Raw genomic sequence first — 25323 nt, 5'->3', positions numbered from 1 at the left:
ACTCGAACATAGCATCTCGAATGTAGCAAGACTAAGAGGAGCGAGGTGTATTCATTTTCAATTTAAGTTTCATTTCATTGATTTCAATATTTTGTTGAGAAAATGAGGAAACATTTTTTATTTTTATCTCCCACCGTGCAGCGGTAATTTAGCAAAGCGCTATGAGCGAAATGAAATTGCCGAGCAATGGACGAGAGATGCTTAAGCAAATCACCACCCAATCCCAAGCGGTTGGGACATCACGATAACACACACACACACACAGCAACACACACGGAGATTTTTGTAAATAAATGCACGAGGAATAGCGCTGTCAGCGGATTTGGCATGGTCGTGGAACCGAAGTGCTCTTAGCTGCTGCTGAGAGCTTTCGCAGCCTCAGACAAAGATTGTTTTACAGTTACAGTTATAGAGGGCGAAGACTTTCATTATAAATTGCAAAGATCAGAAAAGTTTTGGGCGACGGCGAGAACACACGACGATGTGCAATAGTACGGCATGGATCGGTTGTTGGTGTTGAAACGGTAAAAACGACGGCACATACACACACAAATATACCTCAACGGTGGGTATATAGCGCAGAATTGGGTGGGGAAGTGAAGGGGGCGGCGGTGTAATGAAGTGAAATTGAAAAATTAAAATAAAAATTTAAAGTTAATGGAAAAATGTTAAATATTTAGGATGGAAAAACTAAGAAAATAATTATGGATTAAAATGTTTATGCTATTTTTATTAAATATAATATTTGAAGACAAAATTATTAAAAAAAATTGAAAAACAAAATTAAAATAAAACAAATATTTACAAAAAAAAAATTGAAAAAGTTTTGAAATTTTTTTAAAAAAATTTTGATTATTTTTTTCAAAAATAAAAAACGCCGAAAGTCGTAAAAAAGTGTTTTGAAAAAATTTTGAAATATTTTTGAATTCTTTTTCAAAACTAAGTTCGCCGAAAATCGTCAAAATAAGTGAATTTGAAAAGTGAAATGTGAAAAAATCATTTGCAGTAAAAAACGTTTACACAACACGCTCGCACTGCAGTCGAAAGCTTTGAATTCCGAAGGCTATCGAGTAGGTTTCACTGTTTTCAAAAAAGTTTTCGAAAACAAAAAATTATTTTGAAGGGATTATGAGTGCTGGAAATTAACGAAATTGCCTGGCATATTGTGAAAAAAGTCGGTTGTGTATAATCATTCGTGTCTAAGTACATAAAGATCGAATATATGTATATGGAGCACACACTCACAAACCCACAAAGCGACATATGTATATTTAAAAGTGCGCGCGTGTGTGTGTATGTGTGCTTTCCTTGGCTGAAAGTGCACACAGTTTTGAAATTATTCAGCTATTTCTGCTGCTACTTGGCATTTTTGTACTTGTTGTTGTTGTATTAAATGGAGAGAATTTATGGTTTGTTCTAAAAGTGGAAACAAAAAGTGTGTGCTTGTACAGCCAACAACCAAATATACATACATACATACACACATATACACTTGTGTGTTTTTGTTGTAGGCCATTGTGTATACACGAATGTGGCAAGCAGTTGAAAAACGTTTGAAACAAAAAAAACAACAAAAAATTCGAAATAAATAAAAATAAATTGGCGAAAACTCACGAATAAAGAATGAAAGTGTGAAAGCGGTCTCAAAAACGTATTACCTCATAGTTAAGTGGGGTAGAAGAACACATAGAAGTAGAAGCAGCAGCAAATAAAAAAACTTAATTATTTAATTAAAAAACGTTTTGGAAAAAGGTGAACATTTCGCACACAGCAGTGTTGTAACAGCGGGTGCACATAGACATTATTATACATATACATATGTACATACATATGTGTATGTATGGATGTGAGTATGTGATCGAGCGTAATGCCGCGCTCCTTGCGCCAGCATGCGGAACGCCAGCGCGTGTTTCGAAATTCGCAATAATTTCAACGTTAGTGAAAAGTTCATTGTGCTCGAAATGGGCGTTTGTGCTGTCAGGGTCCATGGTGGGCACTCACCCACAGACATACACACACCCCAACTTATTTAGACACATTTATCATAAATTGATTTGCTAAAAGTTCTGTGAAGGCAAACGTCAAAATATGCATGCAGACCTACATACACATTTACATACATTGAAACACACATATACAAATATGTATGGAAATAACACGATCGCTGGCGCGACGCAAAATGTAAACTCAACCGTTATACGATACACGTTTTCCTTCAAAATGCCGAAAATTCACGCATCCGCCGTCTGCAGCGACTTCCTTTCCGTCATACACATTTCATCTGCGATGCAATTTTTATTTTCGAAAACATTTCAATTCGAATTGCATTTCAAAACATTTCCAAATCACGCACGATCGACGGCAGCAGCGCTCGATTTGGAAATCACATTTTCCACATGCCAAAGGCAAAGCGTATTTCAATATTTTCGACAATATTTCCCAAATACATACAAACATACATACATACATATGTATGTACATAGAGAGTTTTTGCCTTTTTCATACACTGCTTACATACAAATGCACATATTTCCATATATGCATACATATTTATATTTTGTACTGGACGCGCTACGTGTTTATTTTGGTTTTTCTTTCTTCGCCGCAATTTGTTAGCGAACGTTAATGTAACGGCAAGCCACTCTGGTCCGCGACGTTCAATATAAACACACTTGCACAACGCATTTTCGCAACACCTTTCCAGTTCACGATGAGGCCTTTTGGCCTCCACCACCGCCACACTCCATATTCATGAGGAATATTTATGCATGTGTGTACCTTGTAGCCAAAATATGGGCTTTGGACTAAGGCGTATGTAGGGTAGTCGAAAAAGTATTTTCGTATTTCTAATCAAACTTCAACTTATTTTTCACAGACTTCTCTTGAAGCCAACTTTACTCCAATAAGGGAGTTCTGCATAAAGTGAAACAAATGGTATTTCGATGGTGCAAGTTCAAAGTTACATGGTGGATGCATCAAGACTTCCCAGCCAAGCTCATCCAGTTTTTGCCGAGTCATCAAAGATGTGTGTGGTCTAGCGTTGTCCTGCTGGAAGACGAAGCCCTTTCTGTTGATCAGTTTTGGCCATTTTTCGATTGTTTGCTTCAATCTCATCAGTTGTTGACAGTGAGATGTAGAAACAATCGTTCGACCAGGCTGGAGGAGCTTATAGTGAAAGATTCCCTTCTAGTCCCACCAAACAACCTTTCGTGGCGTCAATCCGGGTTTTGCGACTATTTGTTGAGCTTCACCACGCTTGTACCCTGATGTTTTTCGCACATTATTGCCGTATTTGATCCAATACATCGAGCTTCTTTTTGTAGCCAGCCTTTTTTATATGGTTCAAACCCTTTTGATGTTGAATGTTAAGTTCCTTAGCTACATACGTGATGGTCCTGGTCAATCTATTCCACAATTTCATTGACTTTTTCAAAGATAAAGTTAAAAAAGTCTCCATGAATGTGGGATCGGAATTCGCACGATCAAGCATGTCCAAAAAAACATGTTTACGGTACTCTTTTTGAAAAAAAGCTTTATTAGGACGAACGAATTCGCGAGAGATGTCGAAGTCTCTTGCCATCTCACTAACGCTTGCCTGACAACCGTCAGTACCATATCTCTTACTTTTTTAATATTTTAAGTTGTTCAGAACGAGGCATGTTTTAAACGATCTCTCGACCGTCTTTGAAGGCTTGCTACCACTCGTAGGCTTGTGTATTTGATAGAACTGAATCAGCGTAAGCCTATTCCAATGATTCCGCACTCGCATTCGGTTAGAAATACAAGAATTTAGACAAATTCTTTGTTCGATATTTTTATCCATTGTAAAAATCGCAACGCACCACTAAGGTGTACCGATTTAAGCAGCTGCTGTAAACTGCGACGATAAAGCTTTCCTTTCACCTTGTTCCTCTTATGAGGCCTTTGGACAATGCTTTTAGATAATGTTTTGACAGAGGCTGATCAGGCCAAGAAGTACTCAGACTTAAAGCGGGATTTAAGGCAGGATCTGTCATATAAACAGTATTTGTTGAAACTGCAAGGTGAATGTTTTATTTTACTATACAGGGTTTGTCCGGAAAGTAATAGGACTGATTTTCTTCCGACGTGACTGCACTTCGGGGCGTATGCGTACTGAGTGGATTCGGTAGAAGGCGTTCCCAGCTAACGGACGAGCGGCTGGCCAGCTGTCTCCGACCACCTGGAGAGTCAGGACAAACATTTTCGCGCGACGTATTTCTGTGCGGCTTGCAAGCCGAAAATGCAGCTTTCGTTAGAGCAGAGGTACGCGATTAAATTCGGTATGAAAGTCGGTAAATCTGCGACAGAGACGTTTGATATAATCAAACAGGCTTACCCATATTTTGCTTTAGCAAGAAGTGGTGTGTTGGCCAGGAAGAGGTCGCTGATAAAGAGCGTGTTGGGAGAGCTGCGACTTCGACAAACACCGACAAGGTGACTCGTGTGGCCAAAGTTTTTGTTTCAATAACTTTTTTTTTTAAATTGACTCAGTCCTTTTACTTTTCGGATAAACTTGTATGGCCTTAAGACAATAAACTTTCACGTTCTTAATTTCTTATTAGGTGTGCGCCTAGACGCATGTAGAAATCTATAGCAAATCTATAGACATACACACTCATATACGAGTATATGTACATATATGTAGATATGCGTATACTTAAAATCTGAATCAACTTAGTGTATTCGAACGCTGCATGTTCAATTTTCGATTTAAGAGTTTCGCCTGAGATATCGCACTCACGCTGATTCCTTTCGTATTAGGCACATAAACGCACACACACATATGTATATGCATTTTGTAGACTGTGCTTGCCCCCATTTCCCCGCGTAGCGCTGAAACTCGGTCGTCGTGACGTTATAGCACCGTCGCTGTTCCACTTTACAAGGTGTGAAAATAATGTTTAAGGCAACATTAATTATCGTATGTCATATATTTTATATTATTGTGATATTAAAGGTATATTCTTCTCAGGTTTAAGTAACTTAAGTCTAGAACGGGATTAAAAAGAAATTATGGAAGAAATGTGGGGCACGCAGGAGTGCTTATACTTGTATGTATGAAGATGTATGTATGTATGTATATATATACAGTGTTATATATGTTATATGAAATTGAGAAGTGCATGAATGGATGTAAGCTTTTATGATGTAGTAATTTATATACATACATTTAACTACATACATATATACTGCTATGAGAAAAATATAGTAAGACTTTGTTCGTAATTTAAAAATTATTAATTTGTTCTTCAAAATCTATATCGTTCCCTCAAAGTAATCTTCCTTGGCCCCAATACACTTGTTGTTAAAGTCAATTTCCGGAATAGCTTTCAAAGAGCGTAGCGATTCACGTTTAATGTCAAAAGCTAAATCACGTGAATACGGTGCTTGATGCTCGTTATTGGTTGAAAATTCGGACAAAATGTCAAAACAAACCAATGCAGTATGCAACAGTTCATTATCATGGTGAAAAAATCAAGAGTTGCCGGCTCATAATTCCGGCCTCTTTTTACGAATATCTTAGCGCAAACGACGCATAACACTCAAATACACTCAAATACTCCTTGTTGACAGTCTGGCCGGTCGAAATGAATTCGGGTTGCACCACATTTCAATAATGGTAGAAAACTAACAACATCATGTTGATTTTTGACCTGCTTTGATGTGGTGTTTGCGTCTTCGGGTCGTCTGTTTCCGGGTGGTAGGCATAGATCCAAGCCTCATCGCTAGTAATAATATGTTTCATGACATCCTTATTGTCGGAAAGCGTTGCTTCCCAGACGTTAACGCGACGCTGTTTTTTTTTTCAAAAAATTGAGTGATTATGGAACCAATCGCTTTCACTTATCTTAGGCCCTAATGATCTTTCAAAATGGTTTTCATTGATCGTTCCGACATTCTAACGATACCAGAAAGAACTCAGACTATTAATCCTCGATTCTGAAGCATCAATTCTTCTATTTTATTAACGTGTTAATCTTCAGTTGATGTTGACGGCCGTCTTGGACGTGGTTCATCGTCACCGCCTTCTCTCGACCTATTTTGAATAATTTCTATTAATCGAAAACATTTGCTCGCGACAAAAAATTATCCCCGAAGACCTTTTCCAACATTCGGAATGTTTCGGGGCCAGAAATTTCATTCCGCACACAAATTTCCTTGTAGAAAAATTTCACTCATCGTTAAAATCGCCGAATACACTTTATACATATACTTCAGAAAGACAAGCATATACCAAATACTAGTAATTATTCTGATACGACATTTGGCACAGATTTCAGGTAAACAAGTACCTTATTTCTCATGGCACAGCAAACAACTTCATGTGAAGAATTTATGTTGAACTAGTAGCGAATAAGACTGCCTCAGGTATTTAACAGATTCTGAGCAAGAGGCAGTTTTCATGATCAAATTAGTTTGTCTACTTGAGGCTAGATAAAAGAAGATACTCATTGTTATAAAGTTAATAACTCTTTTGTCAATTACCAAATAATTATTTCTATAAGCAATATTCTCACTCGCTTTGGAAAGCCAATTGTCGGGAATATCGATAAAATAATGGAAATCGTCAAGTCTGACCACAACATAATCGAACAATTGCTGAAGCTGATGATGATGATGACGGCTATGTGTTTAGTGCGATTGGAAGGGAATCAGCTAGTACGAGCACATCCTAAGGATAAACTCTTAATTCGGAGCTAAACTCTGAAAAATTAGACCGTCTGTTGGATCTGAAAAGAGCAGTCGCGCAGAAGCGACAAACTTCATAGCAACAAATAATATTGGGAAAGTTGTTAAGAACGGCGCACCGTAATCGATTAAGATTCGTACTTCTAGGACCAAAGCAAAGTGTGTAAATATAGATATTTTTAATTCAAAGCACTCTAAATAAAGCCAAAATTCACTAAGACTTCGCACGACACGCATTTTTAATCGCCAAGGAATGTCAATTTGCGGAAGTTTTTCTTTCTCTATCGCTACAACAACAATATCAACAACGAATTATTAGGTTAGGTTAGATTAAGATAGAAAACTCAACTCAACTCAACAGGAAACTCACTTGGACAGCTTATAGCCGGCCCATTGTAGTACCTATAACATTAAACCTAAACACCCTCATAAACCGACGAAGTGCTTTGAGCCGATCACAAGTTTTTTGAGGTGGCTAATATCAGTTTCGGTTATGTTTCCTGGTTTGCCGAAGTTATGACTGCCGAGATGTTTCCACCTCAGTCTTGCAAAATCTGAAAGCTTTAACAGTTTGCCTCTGAATGAATTTTTAGCTTTACTGCGTGGATGCCAATAGGACAGTGGTCAGTAAGAACTTCTACAATAGGGACAACATGAACTTTGGTAAGGGCAAGTAGTTCAGCAGTTCTCCCACGTTATGCTCTAGGCCAGAAAGATCTCAGAGACTAGCAACTGACAAAAAAGTTTGCATTTATGCGTATATGTACACATACATATATATGTATTTGCGTGTATAGATTTACGTGTGTACCACACACATATGTAAGTATCATAGTCGACAGAGCGTATGAGTAATATTTTTCTAACAACTTTACAACTAGTTTATTATAAATAATTCCAAATTTCGCCTATTTTTATGATATCAAAGTGGCAAAACGCAAATAAATCACGCTAGTTATTAGACTGATGAAATTCACAATTTCCATTGAATATTATTGAGGGCGAGTGGCCCAACTTCGGAACCTAACACAACGCACTTGTTACAATTTCGCCGCATACGACGGCTAAAGTAAACAAAACACTCGTTTTTATAAGCAAATATTTGTGTGTAGATATATACATATGTATATATACATAGCTGTGTATAAAGCAATGCGGCAATGTTTATACTTTAAACGAATATTAGAGAAATTGCGAAAAATTTACTTGGCATTATTTTGTGCTATTAAAACTGAAGGATGCTGCATGAAGTGTTGAATCGATGTTTATAAATATGAAAATTATGAAATACCCTTATGTACAAACATATATAAAGCGATAATGCAAAGCACTAATATTGAAACAAAATTTGAGTTTTGGTTATAAAAGGGTTATATATTGGTTATCATACACTCATATTTTCCTTATAAAATGGTTATATATTGGTTATTGTATCTGACAACGATTTTCAATTTTCTTGATGATACGTTGTTTCGATATGTATATATATGTACATGTACATACATATATGTCAAATATATGTGGTTGCATTTATGTGTGTATCTGTAAATTTACCATTATCGCAATTTATTTTCATTTCCAGTACAGTTAATCAGTGTAATAACCGCAAATAATGGACAAACTGCCCGAACGTCCGTTATCGGCACGTTCCCTGCCCCTTACGGCCGCCGGTACACACATTACACCAACACAACCACAAACAAACGCAACCAAGTCTCCGTCGCGCCGCATTTCCGGCCAGTATGTGTATGAAACGTTGCCATCACCGCCACCAGATCCACGTCAAACGGATAATATTTTCCAATTTCCAACCAAAAACAAAGAAGAGCTGCCAGCTGGCTACCACACGCTCTTCAATTATGTCGAAAGCGAGGAGGAATTTTACAAAACACTCTACAAGATCATCGCCAACGATTGTAAGGCGGCGCATGAGGCGGCGAACAAGCAGCAACAGCAACAACAATTACAACCACACACGCTGCAATTGCAACAGCAGCAGCAACAACAACAACAAGCGCCTTATGAACGACACGATGTGGAGCCAACGCGCTGCGCCTACTGTCAACACATGCGCCAGGAGTGCAGCCAATTCATCGAGCCGCTGCAGGGTCGCTTGGGCAGCAGCTTGGCTGCGCTGTTGGCAGCGCATGGCGCGGTGGAGCAACTATCCCGCCTCTACGCATTGTGGGATAAATATATCGATGAGGCGGCGAAATGGCGACGGCAGCGGGAGTGCCTCAATTACGTGAATCTACTTAACGAAAAGGTGAGATCAAGTGTATCAAAAACAAAAAAAAAACAAAAAAAATTGAGCCACAAAAAAAAATATTTAAAAATATAAATATACATAAATACAAATGGGAAACCCAACAGCAAAGCGGCACAAATAAACACAGCAAATAAAGTACATAAATAAATAGACTAACACACTCACGCGCGCAATTTTCTTGCTTTTCTTCCACATTTTTCATGCCGCGCGCGCCGTACGAATTCGACCTACAAACCACATCGCAGATGCAGACTGCCAAAGAGGTGCGTAGTAGACGGCAACAACAATTGCGCCAACAACAACAGCAGCAACAAAAACAAAATTTGCAGCAACAGCACGAGCACGAGCAAGAGCAATACTCCGAGACCGAAGCCGATTTGGAGGAATCGATCGCGCTCGTCGAATCCATGTTAGGCGAAACGGCGACAACGCCAGCGCCCACCACACCGGCCCCTACATCGCTCAGTTTTAGCAGTTTCAGCGCTTTCGGCGGCGGCGGCAGCAATCCCTCATCGATAAAACGTGGCGCTCTCAAACAGTAAGTATTCAAAAAAGTGTACTGATGGCAAACACCTGTTGAGAGTTAAGCGAGCGCCATCGAGTGCTCGTGAGCAACAGTGAGTGTGAGCGCGTCTTCTACGCTTACTCGCGAGTACCCGCTCGTTTGTTAGCGCTTTCTCGCTTCAATGCTTGCTTGCTTTTTCTGGCTTGGTTGTTTACTCTTTCTCGCTTGCTTGTTTCTGCCTGCTCTCTCCATGTTTACAGGTGTTTGTTTGGCGAGCTTTTTTCTCATTTTTTGTTGCTTATTTACTACTACCTTTATTCACAGACAACGTGAGCGCAGCAAATCAATGATGATCGACGATGTGGCATGCTCATCTGCTGCAACATTGGCCGTACGCGCGGACCATGAGCGCGATTCGAAAAGTTCCAGCGCATTGCCGCATATGCTGCGCCGTCAAAGCACCTACAGTGAGGGCAAATCGAAGGTGTCGAAGTGGACGAAGGTCAAGGCGGCATTCAAGTGGGAGCGCGCCAATGTGCCAGCACTGGCCGAAGGTGTTGGCAGCAGTGGTGTTATCGTATACAACGTGGTACCCAAGGAACATGCGTCTGCAGCAGTGGGTCTAACGCCCGTCAATACTGAGGTGGCAAGGTGAGATTATGGCATCCGAAATGTAACCTATATACACGCACTAACTGTAACTACATCTAATAAACACAGATATTTGCGTGTGCCCTCGTTGCCCGGTACAGGTGGTGGCAGTTCGGCTGATAGCATCTTGAGCTCATCGTCCGGACATTTGTTGAGCGAGACTGGCACGCCGGGCACTATCAGTTCGGCGAGTTCAATGGACGACATTGATAGCAGTTGCCGCAGCACACTGAGTAATTTGTTTACTGTTTTGTTGATGATTGATTTCAATATTCTATTTATTTTCAATATTCTTATTTGTCTTTTCATTTCTCATAAACAAAAGAAGTATATGTATTTATACTGAAGAAGATTTACAAATATGATTATTTTCAACTTGCAGGAAGAGACTCCACGAAGAGCGATAGCCGCGTGATTGATGATAATGCAACGTCACTGTTGGAACATGCAAAACCCGATGACATTGACGCGCTGAGCCGCTCTTCAAAAAGTGATAGCAATATGAGAGCGCTTATGGCCAAGAAATCTTCATCGATCAAATCTTTGCGTAGAAATAAGAATCTTCCCGATTTTGAGGTACTGCCAGAGAATGTTGTTGCCGATTTGAAAGGCACAACACAACGTCGCACGAAGCCACCACCAAGTCCTTTGAACCTTAACCTCAAGCAGGTACCTTGAAATTTATTGAGTTCCGGCAACAACAAGCTATTCTCAGCATTTGTATTACAGGACCTTACCGATTCGGATTTTTCTTACTCACCTTACTCACTGAAAAGCCCCAAAGATGGCACACAATCATTAAATCGCGCGAAGAAAATTGGTTCGCCGGGTAATTCGTCGGTGCCCAGCAGTCCTTCGCGTCACTCGGAATTCTTTTGTGAATTTGGTACGTACACTCAATCAATTTTTATAGCACCCATGTTAATATAATTATTTCACTTTTCGATTTTCTTGCAGAAAGTGAAGATTTATCGAGTGGTGACTTTTCCGAACCCACCACACCCAATCATTTGACATCGCATAAATCGTATATCGATGAGACAAATGAAATTAATCAACGGTACCAGATGTTACGCGCCAAATTCGATGTGGAATTTGAGGCAAAACGTCGGGAATGGGATAAAATGAAGATGAACACTAATGCGTGCAGAGGTGAGTTGATGGCATTTAACATAAAAAATTGTCTCTGTGTGTAGTTGCAAACGTCAAACTTTGACAGTTCTGAGGTGAGTAAAATAAAATACATGCCAAAATCATGCGGTATCCCGAGGATCAAATATTACCTCAAAAAATAAACATTAATCTTGAAAAAAAAAGATCGACGTTTCCTAAACTATTTGTTATTAAAATTCATATGGAGTTTTAGTACATATGGGCGCTTTTTCGATTCATGGATGACTTTCATTTCACTTTTAATCGAAGTCTTGAAAAGTGGCCACCTTTGTCACACCCAGAAAATAATTTGCGATGATCATTTAGTAAAACTTGAATTTTTTATTGGTTCTCTTATCATATTTTTTTATTTTTGTTAAACTTTTTCACATTATAGCGATAGCCTTAATTACACCACCCAAACCGGAGGAGCATCCACAGCATCCAGTCTTCAACAATAATCTGTCTGCCAAACTTCTGGAAGAAAATCTCACACCCGATTTTAAGAAGAAATTACGAAAATGGCGTGTGAAAAAGCAAATATCAATTGGCGGAACACATCCGACACAAATTTCGCCCACCTCACCGGTGCGTGAGGGGCCGGCCGATGCAAAGCCCAAGATTGATTGGAATCTTTGGAAGACAGGGCAATTGAAATTAGAGGGTCAAGGTTTAACACCGCTCCCTGATCAAAAGGACTTACCAGAGGATTTCCAAAAGAAATTGGGTAAGCTTATAACTTATACTTCAAATGACTTCTAAAACACTGTGCCTACAGAACAATGGAATAAGCTGAAACAAAGCGGGAGTGGTGCATGTCATGTACCGAGCGGTCAAGATTCCATAAAACGTTCCAGTAAACTCACTGATAGTATAAAGAAAACTGTGGAGAGTAAGCCGCATGAGAAAGATAAACTAGAAAAGTGAGTACACACGTTGTTTTACCCTCTTTTTTTTTTACATATTCACTCACACGCTCTCTCTCTCTCGCTCACTTGCAGATTAGCCAAACTCAAAGCGATCGTGACCGATCATCCCGCCAAAAAGATCGAAGTGAAGACCTCAGAGGGTGTCATGAAATTCGAGGGCATTTCGCGGAAGTTCACACGTAAACTGTATGAATGGGAGAAGGCACGTGGCATTGGACCGGAGTCATCCACATTCGCATTACTGCATCCAGGCTATCGTCCAATTGTGGTAGATCGCATCACGAAGGAGTCTAACGCAAGTAAGAAATGCACCACTAACACAAATTTACACATCCTTATTACGGTTTACTACGCAGACGACAACACCCCAACACTTGGACGTTCATTTTCATTGGATAGCATTGTGCAAAATAATGCCACACTACCGGCGATCTCGCAGCAAGCTTCCAGTTTGTCGCTGAATGATGTGAATGATCTGAAAGAGATGGATAATCATTGCAGTTCGGATGTGATTGATGAGCATGAGTACAAGAAATACGAAGAACCCGAAGCGGTTATGGTCGAAGTTGAGGATCACATTGAGGAGACCGCATCACCGCTGGTGACCGCACATACATTTGTGGAGCAACAGACACCAATTTATAAATACGAAGAAGGCGCTTGCAGTGATTATTGGTAACCGAAGATTGTGATGGAAGAAATGTATAGAAAATAAAAAACAAAACTTACTTATCCACAGCAATACGCGGCGAGTTCAAAGTTTTGAATCACACACCAATTTGGCACCACTACTCTCTGTGCTCCAGCGTACTGAAGAGAACTTCGCTAAACTCAAGTCTTCCTCCGCAGAATTGTGTCAGAACGCCGAATTGCGCCAATGCGAGACGATGCTTACCTACATACGCAACATCTATCCGTATTATTCAGATAATCTGATGAAGCCGAACGTTTTGAATGCTATATCGGACGTACAAAGCGAGTTAAGCAGAATTACCGACCTGGTGAGTTCAAAAACTATATTCTGTGTTCTTGTTAAGAACGGTTGTTGCAGAACATAAAATTGGAATATATAGAAGAAAAATGATCCTTATTAAAGAAGAAATAGTGTTCGGACGAAACTAAGCTTTAGATAGCTTCTGAGATTTCAGAACTTTGTTTGAATTTCTCTGAGTATTTGTGATTCTACCATCGACTGACAGATTACTAATGTAATGTATGATTCATTGAATGAGTGTTACAAAAGGACTAACTTAATTGCCAAACTAGAAAAAATATAGTACATCTAGAGATCGGAATGATTTATGACCACGTGAGATATTAAAGATAAAAAATTCATAAAAATGATTTTTGATTTATCAATCACTGACCCTTATTTATTGCACACTCCTTTTCTAGTGCGAAAAGTACCCGCTAGATGAGGCTTGTTGCCAGGAAATAATGGAGGAGCGCAATAACGAATATAACGAGGAGTTGAAGGGCCTAAACGAATCACTGTCGCTGTTAAGGCGAAGTATACGTAAGTACATACATTTTTCCCGACATCAAACTCAATAAACTTAATTCATTTGCCGCGTAAAAATTTCACAGATGGCGGTTCAACTCCTTACCCACGAGACATCGTGCCGGATATTAGTATCACCACAGTGGACGTACAAAATATGGCTACAAGCGACACAACGAAGGATCACATTTCAACCACACTGGAGGCAACGGATGAATGGAGTGCTTCACACCCGGAAAATGATGATACCGACATACCCAAACTAACACAACGTACACAAAACGCTAACGGTAATGGCGGCAATGGCGTAGTTAGTAAAAAGAAATTACGGCTGCGTAAAACCGGTTCGCGACAGAACAGTAAAACCGAGAGCGATAGCAGTGACGCGGATACGCACAGTGTTTTGGAGACACCACGACGCATAAAGCGTAAGAATTTTCGCCTTAAACAGCGCTCATTCGATGAAGATTACCGCAGAAATGAAGAGACTGGTGGCGATGATGTTGTCTACGTGTTGAAGGTGAAACCGGGTCACCCTATTGAGCAATGCGAGAATGTAGTGGGCATGGAACGTTGTTTTTCTGAAACTAACACTTTCCGGCCGAAAAGTGGCAGCGAAAAGTGTCTGATAGCCAACGCAACAGTGATACCGAGACGGCCACTAGTCGTTGATGAAAATGATATGTCAGATAATGTGAATTTTAACCAAAATGAAAATGTTTTTGTGAAAACCAAACGAAAACTATTTACTGCAATCCCTGAACCAAATGCAATAGGTGGGATCACGGTTATTGAACGAGAACTCGTTACAACGTCAACTGAGGAAGGAGAAGCGCCGACCGAAGCATCATTGTCAGAGGCAGAGCCCACGACGCTGGAGGCTGCGGACTTAGTTGACTCTGAAACACCGACGGAAGTTGGTAGTCTAACACCCAAGCGTTCCAATTCGACTTGCAGGTCTCTGAGTCAGGGCGACGTGCGTCGCGGTGAGTATGATTACGAGGATGAGCGCAAATGTCACAGTGCCGAAAAGCTCGTAACAGCAGCTGGAAAACAGTCTAAGGACGCGCGTCCACCACTTGCGTCCGACAGTTTTCGCGTTATCAACAAAAGCTGTGCTAGCCTCATGCGTGAATCGGCAAGTCCCGCAAAGTTTGGTTCGTTTGTCGCAAATGTTGCTGGTAGCAGCCCCACAGAGGTGCGTAAAGAGCATCGTTTCAAAAAGAATACCGAAAAGTCACATTATTACATACCTTTCTCGAAATCGCAAAGTGGCACAATCAAGAAAATCGAGACGAAAATTGCCAAAACGCATTCGGGAACCTCTATCGGTGAGGTATCACCACAAATTTTCGCAGCCGATAGATTTGACAATACATTACCGCGCATTGCACGTAAACTCGAACGCAAATCGTTGACACCCACTAGCATGCAGCCACTGCAATTCGACTTCCCTGTACCGCACAGTTCTGAGCCGACAACACCGTTACATCTGATAACACAAGATACTCCCCGTACACCACTTTCCGAACGCGCATTGCGTTTGCAGAAAGCAAAGGAGGAGTTTCTGCAGGGCAACGGCGCACATCTCCAAGCCGAAACACCGGAACCGCAAGTGAAACGACGCGACGATATTGTACGCAATGAAACGTGGGAGCAATACCGTCGTAGTGACTATAGCATGAGTTCAGCGGCTGGCGAAGAAGCCAATTTACCAAAGAGTTTCAGCGTAGGCACTATTACCGGAGACTCTTATACCGAAACACCGACGCACTCGGACACTGGTACTGATCTGGATAGCAGTGTCTACGATTCATTGCCACGTTCAGTCAGCCGCTCGGGCAAAATATCCAGCAAGCTTGGTTTTGCCACACTCGCCTCGAAATTCCGACGTGGCAAGGGCGTCAAGAAGGGAAAAGATGCACCACCTAAACCAGAACCCGAACCAGCGAGTGGTAATAGAGCACTATCGGCGTTATGCCGCCAAACATTGATGGCCGATGTCATAGCCGTGCCACAATTGGCTAAGCAGAGCACGCATGAGAGTGTTCAGAAGTCACAGTCTTCACCGCAAGCCGGTAGAGGTTACAACAGCGCTAGTGGTAGCCGCCAAAGCTCTATTTACGATGCGGCTGGCGTTCGACCGCAATTGGAGCCGTTAAATAAATCACAAAGTGAACAATATGTAAGACGTCACAAAGAGAGCATTGTCTAGTCAAAAGCCCATATGAATGTCCATGGAACCAAATATGATTTAAATTCAATTTTTATTAATTTATACAATTATACATATATACAGTATATATTTAATTTTATTTTTGTGTGTAAGCTACGATTGTATTGAGATTATTTGGAGATTTTTATTTGCACTATATTAATCAATGTATCCGACGGATACAAAAGCGAATGTGAACAAAACTTGTAATATATAGAGATTTTTATATGTATGTATGTGTTAAAAAAGGTGTTTTCTTTTGAAAGTTGCTTTAACTATTATTTATAGGGAATTATCTCGGAAGTTAGAAGTCTAAACGAGGGAGATATGCACAGTGAACTCGAGGTTTGTTTCGGAGAAGTTAAAGCGAGATATGTTTTAACATCTGTACTTAAGAAAAATGGCTTTCCTATAACGAAAGTGTGATCCATTTTGAGGTTCCCTACTTTTTTAAAGAAAAAACGCAGCAACTTCAAATTTAGTGGGGTATCTTTATTACCATTCGAAACAACATTCTTTGGCATTGATTTTTTAAAGATTATATCTTTCAAAAGTTAGCTGTGGATGCGTCTCAGATGGTCCATCCGATGAGTCCAATTTTTGATGACTCGTTCGAAAATTTCGACTGGTAACTGGCCAATGGCACGTAGGATGTTTTGCTTGAAGGCCTGAATCGAAGCGAGATTGCCCGCATAGACTTTAGACTTTATATACAAGTATGTTTTGTTGAAACCAAATGTCGCCGAGATCATGAGCTTCAATTTCACGTATCAAATAGTCAGTTATCATTGTGCGATAACGGTCGCCATTGACGGTTACTTGCTCACTGACATCATTTTTAAGAAATATGGACCGATGAGTCGGCCTACAAATCAAATCAAACCGTTGTTTGTTCAGTTCTTGAATCTATTCAGATTACTCTTCGTCCCAAATGCAGCAACAATTCTGTGTGTTTATATACCCATTGAGCTAGAAATGGGCTATATCTTTGAACAAAATTTGGCTCGAAAACGTCGAATTTTTGAACTTTTTAAGAGACCATCGCTCTATGCCACTGAGGAAAGTCGAGCGCATCAGTTCTGGCACAATTTAAGTCGTTCCATACGCCAGTCTGAGTTGCTGCGAAGGGCGCCGGATCGACTCTCCACGTTCTTTGTGTATACTCTCTGCTACGGCTGGGATATTTTCTTCACTGTGTGCTGGACGTGGTCTATTCCATCGAATATTATCCAATAATGAATGCCGGGTCAAAAAAGCACCACTACTTCGATCACCCGTTATTAGAGATTATCCAGATTTTGCTTTCCATGTAAATGAAATGGTAATTATCAGGAAAACCTTGTCCTTGTTCTGGATCTCTCCAGCGTCGATAAAGACAATTAGCATTTTGTCAAAACTGATGAATAATATTAAAGCCACGGTTATAAAGTCAAGATAAAAGGGTACAACGTAAAAATTTTCGAAAAGTGCAGAAAAACAGAGGAGAATAGACAATTTGAAACAGAACTGATTTCAACACGAAATATTTTGCTGATCTGTCCCTCGTATAATGATATGGTTGATAAGCTGGTTGAAAAGTAAGTCGCAAGAACGCCAAACCGCAGACATCCGCACTTAGATCGTCATTTGATTTATTGTGCCGCCGAGTGGTAACCGATTCAGTTTTAACCACCAACTCAGTGGATTTGGTAAAATACCTGATTTCTTCCCAAAGAGCTACCCAATATTTTTTAAGCCCTTCATTGCCTAAAGGAAGTCGTTTTTTTTTTTTTTTGTTTAAAGTATGAGGAAACATCAAAAGCCGGAGTGAGGAACTTCAATCCGCTAACCCTAGCCTAGTCCCAACTCCAGACTCTCCCATGGAACTACCTGATAGAGTATTACTTCGTGGGAGTGATAAGACATTTAAGTCTCTTCTATGGCACGGACTGACGGACGCCTACTCTGGTCTATATGTCTCAGTTTTGTCATGATTGAGGCTGCCGCTTCGCTGACAGCTCTCCAGTTCTCAGTGGACTGACACATGAGTGTCGTCAAATTTTCCACCGTAAAACTACCACCGAGTGTAGTTTTAAGTTTTTCCCTTGCACTTATAAAGCGCGGGCAATAAAAGAAAACATGCTCAGAGTCTTCACAGCACTCTGAACATGACGGACAATTCGGACTAAAGTCGTGCTGGAATCTGTATAGATAGCTTCTAAAGCATCCATGCCCACTTAATATTTGGGGTTAGGTGGAAATCCAGGTCCCCATGTCGTCTGTCGATCCAGGAATGAATATCCGGTATGAGTCTGTAGGTCCACCGTCCTTTGAGTGAGGTTTGCCACCGCTGCTGCCATATAGTTAAGCTTTTCACTCTCTCTCTTCTTTTGGCTCCTGTAGTTGGCTCTGATAATTTGTACACTCGTTCGTATTCGTCACCCTGGATGTCAATGGGCATCATACTGGCTATTACTTCGCAGCATCGCTTGAAATTGTTCGGAAAGCACTGATAACTCTTAGTGCCGACAGCCTGTGCACTGTGTTTATTTGTCTGGCATATGCTTTGATGCCTAGCGCCTGGATCCATATGGGAGCCGCATATAATACAACCGATCTCATTACCTTTGCGAGTAAAAAACGCCGGCTGGAACGCACGCAGCCTTTATTTGCCATCATTCTTGATAAGGCATTCAGGATTTTGTTCGCTTTACCAGCAGTGTACTCTAGGTGGTCCTTAAATTTGAGCCTTGAGTCTACTATTACTCCTAAATATTTTTAGGTGTGGCTGTGAATGAATCTGGCACTCCCCTATGGTGAGGGATATACTTTCCTCCACTTTTCTTGTGCTTATGAGCAAGACTTCGGTCTTTTGCTCCGCCAGTTCTAAACTCATTGAGGAGAACCATTGGCGCAGACCGTTTATGCACTCGTTGCATTTGCTCCGGAGGTCATCGAGATGTTTAGCAACTGCTACCACAATAAGGTCGTCTGCGATCCAGAGAAGTCGTGTGAGTCAAGAATTGTAGGGAAAAGCCTTCCATTATCTCAAATCTGTAATATCTCAGAGGCACTAAGTACTACGATACTTTCGATATCATCAGAGGTTCTATACCTTGCACAAAATTATGTCACTTGCAACTAAATCACTGATCAATAGACCGAATCTTCTTACTCTAAACTTTCTATTCAGATTGTGATCCTGCACTAAATTTTTTACAAACTGAGTTAAATTTCGTAAGATCAAGTTAAACGATCCCTAACAAGTGTTCAGGGTTAAAAAATCTAAAGAAAAGCTCATCCAAAACCTAAAATGAACACTTTCAAACTGTTAAGTCGTTGAAGACTGGTTCTTAATATAAATTTCTCATAATTCGAAAACAAGTTACTACAGCTATATTTCACCATTCGACTAGATAAAAATATTTATTGTGATAACCTTTTAACAAATCCAAAAAGGTATACAATTTTCTCGATCAACTAAAATCGCGTTCATTTTCCGGTTTCATGAAGTCATATTCCACGGTTGTGTTATCGACGAACATTATGCAAGTGGACAAATTAGCCACGGTTTCCACCATCTGCGGCACGCCACCGACGAAGTCGCGACTGCAATTCACACTGCCTTGCGTGGCGTTCGGTAGCTCATTTCTTGCGTTATCAAGCGCGCTGACACCCAATAAATAGGTCTCCTTAATGTTCGCGACAATTTTCGACAAATTCAACAGCACCACAGACAATTTGCCCAGTAAAGACTTCTTACCGGCGATCTTTTTATAAATACCAGTCAAACTGTAGACATTCTTCTGAATAGTGCTCACTGTGTGCATGGTCTCTTGCTCAATGCGCAACACCAAACGCTTCGAATAGCTGTAACAGTCGGCGCCCTCGTAGATGTGCTGCAGCGAGGCATTCAATTGCGGTATGTGCGAGTAGGTGCAGTAGGCGGCGCGTGCTCCGCGTGTCGCTACCTTGAACAGCACCCTTAGCGCTCTAAATATGTATCCCACGATTTTCGGTTTATTAATTTTAATTAAATTCGACTCCAATTGCAGGGAATCTCGTATGATTTCGTCAATTTGCTGCTGTGCCTCGTCCAGTGTCTCCTGAAGCAGACTCTCAATGTCGTCGCGTTCGGCAAGTTCGACAGCGGTAAGATCAATGCTGGCGAAGCCCATCAATTCGTCAACTGTCGGCAGTGTTGTATTATACAAATTGAATTTGTTTTTGTCTTCACCAAATGTATATTGTTGTTGGAAAGCATCGAAGTATTGCTCCAATTCAGCTTGAGCTGCTTTGTACTGTGGATCTTGCACTTGCGCGTCGTCCTCATCTAGTTCCTCTTGAGGTACTTGATCCACTATGTAATTATATTGCTCTTGCAGGTAATAGAAAAGTGGCCGCAAAGCATTTATCTCCTCTGGTGTAAGATCAACGGCGCTATCGAGTATGCCACTGATCTCTCGGTACGCGAATATGGGCTGCAATAACAATTCCATGCAATTTATTTACTGAGTTTCGAGTAAGTTGTTGGTTTTTCGTTAAAGTCCTTACCGTTAAAGAAAGCAGTAGTATGCAAAGGGCCCCTTTGACTCGAAAATTCATTTTACTTAAACTTCTCTACCGTACACAATAAACAAACGACTTTATGCGTCCGTATCTTCATGAATAGTTCCGCTGTTTGGCCGTTAAATGGCTTTTGTCGATTCATATTTAATCTAACAAATTATGGCCTGCTTATCGGTAAAGCGATTTCTACGATTAAATAATTCTGTTAATCTAAGAGCAAGGGTGTAAATGAGTTCCTAATGTGTGTGAATATTACGCTGTGAAACGTGGGTTCTATACCCAGATCTGATACAAATATAGTTAAAATAAGAAATGAGTATAACTCGAAAAGTTTCGAAAGTCTAATAGCCATTCGGTTGCTAATCATAACATTTAGAATCTCACTGATTACGAATAAAGTCCCAGTATACAACAAAAACTTTGGAACAGCACGGCCAAAGATCTTTCAGGGTGTAAGCAACTTCAGCGGCAATCAAAATTGGTTAGCGATAAGGATGTATTCAGAAGTGATGTTTACAATATTCTTCTAAACAATATCATTATAATCCCCGTTAACAATGGGCAATCTAAGTATGTAGAGGTATTATAGTATACTCGTACAGTAGTATAAAAGCTAGCCGAATAACACGCGCGATATTTTGCTCCCAGCCTGAATCGAAGCGGAATTGTCCGCATAGACCTTAGACTTTACATATCCCAACAGAAGAAAGTCTAACGGTATTGGTGGCCAATGATCTAACGATGGTTTCACCGGCACACAAACCACACCAAACCGTTGTTTTTTTGGATAAAATCACAGCTGGGGAATCTCTTCAGGTTGCCCTTCGTTCCAAATGTGGCAAATTTGCTTGTTTGAAAGCCAAAATGGCTAGGCTTGAAAAAGTAAGAGCCCTATAAAGCGAAGCGATGTCGACGTAAATGTCTTGGACTTTGAGTTGTGTTTGAGAAATACTGACCAATTAAATACAATATTAATATATATGGCGTCTACCAATAGGGATTACGTGGTTTTGCAAGCTCGTCACGGCCATGTTTTCTTACGGCTTTGTCAGCGTGCTCAGTAAGGTTTGCCATTTCACCATGCCACGTTTTACTTTGATAAAACGCTTGGAAAGTGGCCAAGATTATTACGCAAATTGGCGTTCTCGGGAGCTAAAAATACGGTCGTCTTAGATGAACCTCATTTCCAACTTGACGGCCTCGTCAACAAACAAAACTGTCGCTATTGGGTAGAGTCATAAATTCAAAAATTGTGCAACGCGAACAATATCTATTTCCAACCAATTCCAATTTTCACATGTAAATATGGACACATTGTTTCGTAGTTTGGGGATTCGCTAATATTTCGTAAAATTACTCAATTAAATTGGCCGCCAAAATCATGGGATTTAACGCCTCTAGATTATTTTCTCTGCGGATATGTTAAATGAAAGGTTTACGTCAATCAAGCAGCGAAGGTCGAGGCGCTCAAAGACAACATTTCTCTTTAGGCCACAAACACATATCTTTTTAATACATCAAAATAACTTGAAAACCATCAAGTGATACGTCAACCACAATGACGCCTAAATGTATGCAACTTTTAAATTTGTTCGCACTAGTATAGAGATCGTGCATTGCATACTCAAGTTCACCACCAATCTTATGATATTACGATAATCTGAATCACCTTGTAATTTGGTGAAATACACATGGTTGGCAGAAAAGATATGAATTGGTTACTTGGGGATCTAACGGTGGTACGTTTTTGCTTTCAACTTACATAAAAAATAAAATATTCGATATTTCGAATGAAACAGTTATGAATATTCAGTATGTCGCTTAGACTAGTTAATTCAAAAAATTGCCAAGAGGTGTGCCAGCCTGAAATGATGCATTGCTGCACCCATTACTTAGATGAAATTCCGTTGAGAAGAGAATATCGTCATTGAATGAAAGATAAGGGCATAATAATTCAGATAGTAAATATTTAAAGAAAGATTTTCGAAGATAAAAGCACGTTAAACATTTGTGTGGATTCTTGCTCTGGTTTCCGCATAAGATCCATTAAACCCAGCACCAGCTATACTTAGCTTACAACTTAATTTAATAAAAACATATTTACTACTTTTGAAATCCGATTACTTTCATTAAATTATGTATATAAGTATAACAAATCGAACTTGTATAAAATACCAACTGATCTAAATCGAAGAACATTGAGTTTGTGTACTTTAACACAAATATATATGTACCTGTATATATATTTTAATATTTAGACATCTCTTTCTCCCACACACTCACTGATGTCATCATAAACGCTATCGAATAACTGACGTAGTTCATCGAACTCCTCGCAGCTCTTGCCTTCAACTTCCGCCGCATTCTCAGTGGCAAGCAGATCTAAAAAGTTTTCAGAAGCCGCCGAAAGACGCTGATCAAGCGCACCAATCCGACTGAGCACACACATGGTAATGCCAGAGATATCTCTATTGCTCTCTCGACCTCTCAACTCAGCCACATTACAAACGTTAAGGACATTTCGAGCTTCCACTGCAGCACCACGTATAAAATTGAGCTCAATATTGGACTCATTCTGCAAAGCAGCTAAATTTTTTGTCAACATTGCTCTGCAACTCTGTAGTTTAAACGTAAGTTCTTGCTCAAAATTTGCTATGACATAATTGTGTTGCAAATAACAGTGTTGATAAAGGCTCTTGGAACGCGTAGCGAGTAATCTAGCGTTAAGACGTTCCTCTATTAAAGGTTCATAGGCATCGAGTTCAGTCTGGGTGAAACCAATAGCAGTCACAGCTTCAAGCAGCTGAAATTCGGTTTCATTCCAAGTCAACTCCGCCTGAAACTCGGCATCCGCAACGAGCAACTTCACACCTTCGTAAAGTGGACCGTGATGCTGCGATGCCAGCCATGGGCTGTAGGGTAGAGCTTGTGTTAGCAGCTGAATGCGAGATGAAAAGGAAACAGTTAAATGAGATTTCCTGGTTTAGAGCAGTGTGAACTTACGATCAGAGTTGCACCAAAGTGTAGAAACAGCAAAACCACGCTGAGCTCCATGTTATATTCTAGCACGCAGTTTATTCACTTGTGTTTCTTGCAATGCTTTCCGAAAATCAATAAGCTCAAGTGTTTCTTTCAAAGTGCCTCGAATTAATTATGAAACTAATTGATTGCGTAAATTGTTTTGGCCAAATTTTTGGAACCTAATTAAGCAAATTGTTGTGATAGCTTCACTTATCTCGCTGATCGGAGAGATAAAAATGTTATCTGCATGTTACTTTGTTTTGTTTTGAAGGCCTCTTATCAATCATTCGTTATGATCTTCAATGTGATGATGCCATCATCGACGCAGCACCGAACATTTATGTTTAATGTCATTCGGTGATTCACACGAAACGGTCAAAATGCGTTACCACTACCTATTCTTTGTCATACTCTCCACTTCCGGCGCCAAGGTGAGCTTTAAAGTCAATACAATTTTAAATAAATAATATTTACGTCTATCTCTACAGTTCGCGCTCGCTGTGGATGCGCTTCAAACTATATCCTCAACAGCTGAAGGATCGGACAACAGCGCCAATGGTCCGGTCACCGCCGCAATTGAAAACCTGGCCTTCAACGTTGCCTCCATCGCCGATGAGATCGCACTGCAAGTGAACCGAAAGCTGGAACGTACTGCTAATATTCTACATGGTAGCATCGAAACGCTCATCACCAACGCATTGGAGCAGCTGGCTCTGCCGATTTTTCAAGCCAGTCGTAAGCTAAGTCACGAAAGCTGCAACACCACGCTGACTGTAGCGGATCTTCGTGCGAGCATCGACGCGCAACTTAGCAATTGCACCGAAGACCTCAACGCTGTGTTGCTGACTTACAAATTCGATGCGGAACAAACCATTTCGACAATAGAGAATTTAATCGAGGAAGTTGTCAATTTGCCAAAAGCGTGTCACGTGTTGTTGTCGCGTTCCGCTTCGACTGAAGATGCGCCACAGAATTTTGCTTCGACTACGAGTTGCTTTGTCGAGCGGATGACTGTTTGGAATAAGCAGGTTTCAAAGGAGTTGGATAGTGTTGCTCAGCTATTGTCACGTACACGTCAACTTTCTCAGGAGAGCGAGGCACAAGCACTCTTTTGTGTTGGCGAACTAGTGAATGCTGTTGGTAAGCTCATTGATGAAGAGTTAAGCAATTGTTAGAATGCTAATTGATTCGAAAATACTTTTAAAATTTTCTTTGAAAAATAAAGATTCGGTATTTTCATTTCGGCTGGCATTGACGAGCCGTGTGGAAGCTGTAAAATGCGCATTATCATTTCTATTATTATTCGTTTTTTAGTTTTAATTATTTGGTCTCACATCGGGAATAATAGTATGTCAAAACATAGATGATTTTTTTTACTTACAATGAGACCAAAGTTCAGCGTTGAGTAGTTTCGAATACGTATGCGAAATTCGCCCTGGCCAACGCGCAAAGGACCATAAATCTTTCGCAGAACCTTTCTCTAGAAAACTCGTAACGCCAACTCATCAGATGTTGTCGTCGTCCATGCTTCTGCACCATATACCAGGACAAGAATAATGAGTGAGTGAGAGTTTTTTTTTTGTACGTCGAGGTGGGACTTTACTTCTCAATTGCCTACTCAGTTCGAAGTAGCACCTGTTGGCAAGGAATATTCTGCGTTGGATTTCGAGGCTGATGTTTTTGTTGGTGTTAATGCTAGTTCCAAGGTAGACGAAATTATCTACGACTTCGAAGTTATGACTGTCAAGAGTGACGTGGGAGCCTAGTCGCGAGTGCAACGACTGTGTGTGATTGTGATGACAGGAGATATTTCGTTGCCCT

The 25323-nt window shown here is 40.4% G+C and overlaps 4 protein-coding genes across 8 annotated transcripts; 2 read left to right on the top strand and 2 right to left on the bottom strand.

Annotated features, from left to right (window-relative positions):
* The first annotated feature begins 386 nt into the window (after window positions 1-386).
* Window positions 387-16334, top strand: LOC105226362 (uncharacterized). Of its 5 annotated transcripts, none has more exons than XM_011205214.4 (15): window positions 387-524; window positions 8294-8977; window positions 9226-9518; window positions 9810-10136; window positions 10206-10369; window positions 10519-10805; window positions 10866-11022; window positions 11094-11288; window positions 11686-12015; window positions 12067-12211; window positions 12290-12516; window positions 12574-12892; window positions 12957-13218; window positions 13613-13733; window positions 13805-16334. In XM_011205214.4, exons 2-15 carry the CDS (start codon window positions 8324-8326, stop codon window positions 15931-15933), a joined length of 5610 nt encoding a protein of 1869 aa, XP_011203516.2. In that variant the 5' UTR covers window positions 387-524; window positions 8294-8323; the 3' UTR covers window positions 15934-16334. The 5 variants fall into 5 exon arrangements, with proteins under 5 accessions (XP_011203516.2, XP_011203517.2, XP_011203515.2 ...); XM_011205215.4 differs by having other exon boundaries at window positions 410-565; window positions 8299-8977; XM_011205213.4 differs by having other exon boundaries at window positions 410-565.
* Window positions 16335-19299: 2965 nt separating this feature from the next.
* On the bottom strand, window positions 19300-20609 carry LOC105226363 (uncharacterized). The gene is made up of 2 exons (XM_011205217.4): window positions 20467-20609; window positions 19300-20393 (listed from the first exon to the last, which is right to left on the bottom strand). The coding sequence occupies exons 1-2, from the start codon at window positions 20515-20517 to the stop codon at window positions 19389-19391; spliced, it is 1056 nt and encodes a 351-aa protein (XP_011203519.2). The 5' UTR covers window positions 20518-20609; the 3' UTR covers window positions 19300-19388.
* Window positions 20610-22628: 2019 nt separating this feature from the next.
* On the bottom strand, window positions 22629-23651 carry LOC105226364 (uncharacterized). The gene is made up of 2 exons (XM_011205218.4): window positions 23485-23651; window positions 22629-23419 (listed from the first exon to the last, which is right to left on the bottom strand). Exons 1-2 carry the CDS (start codon window positions 23533-23535, stop codon window positions 22736-22738), a joined length of 735 nt encoding a protein of 244 aa, XP_011203520.2. The 5' UTR covers window positions 23536-23651; the 3' UTR covers window positions 22629-22735.
* A 152-nt stretch (window positions 23652-23803) lies between these two features.
* LOC105226365 (uncharacterized) lies at window positions 23804-24780 on the top strand. Its single transcript, XM_011205219.4, has 2 exons — window positions 23804-23933; window positions 23991-24780. The coding sequence occupies exons 1-2, from the start codon at window positions 23850-23852 to the stop codon at window positions 24675-24677; spliced, it is 771 nt and encodes a 256-aa protein (XP_011203521.2). The 5' UTR covers window positions 23804-23849; the 3' UTR covers window positions 24678-24780.
* The last annotated feature ends 543 nt before the right edge of the window (window positions 24781-25323 follow it).

Source organism: Bactrocera dorsalis, chromosome 2, assembly GCF_023373825.1.
Source record: "Bactrocera dorsalis isolate Fly_Bdor chromosome 2, ASM2337382v1, whole genome shotgun sequence".
NCBI classification, from domain to species: Eukaryota; Metazoa; Arthropoda; class Insecta; order Diptera; family Tephritidae; genus Bactrocera; species Bactrocera dorsalis.
This window is presented reverse-complemented; position numbering and strand designations above follow the sequence as displayed.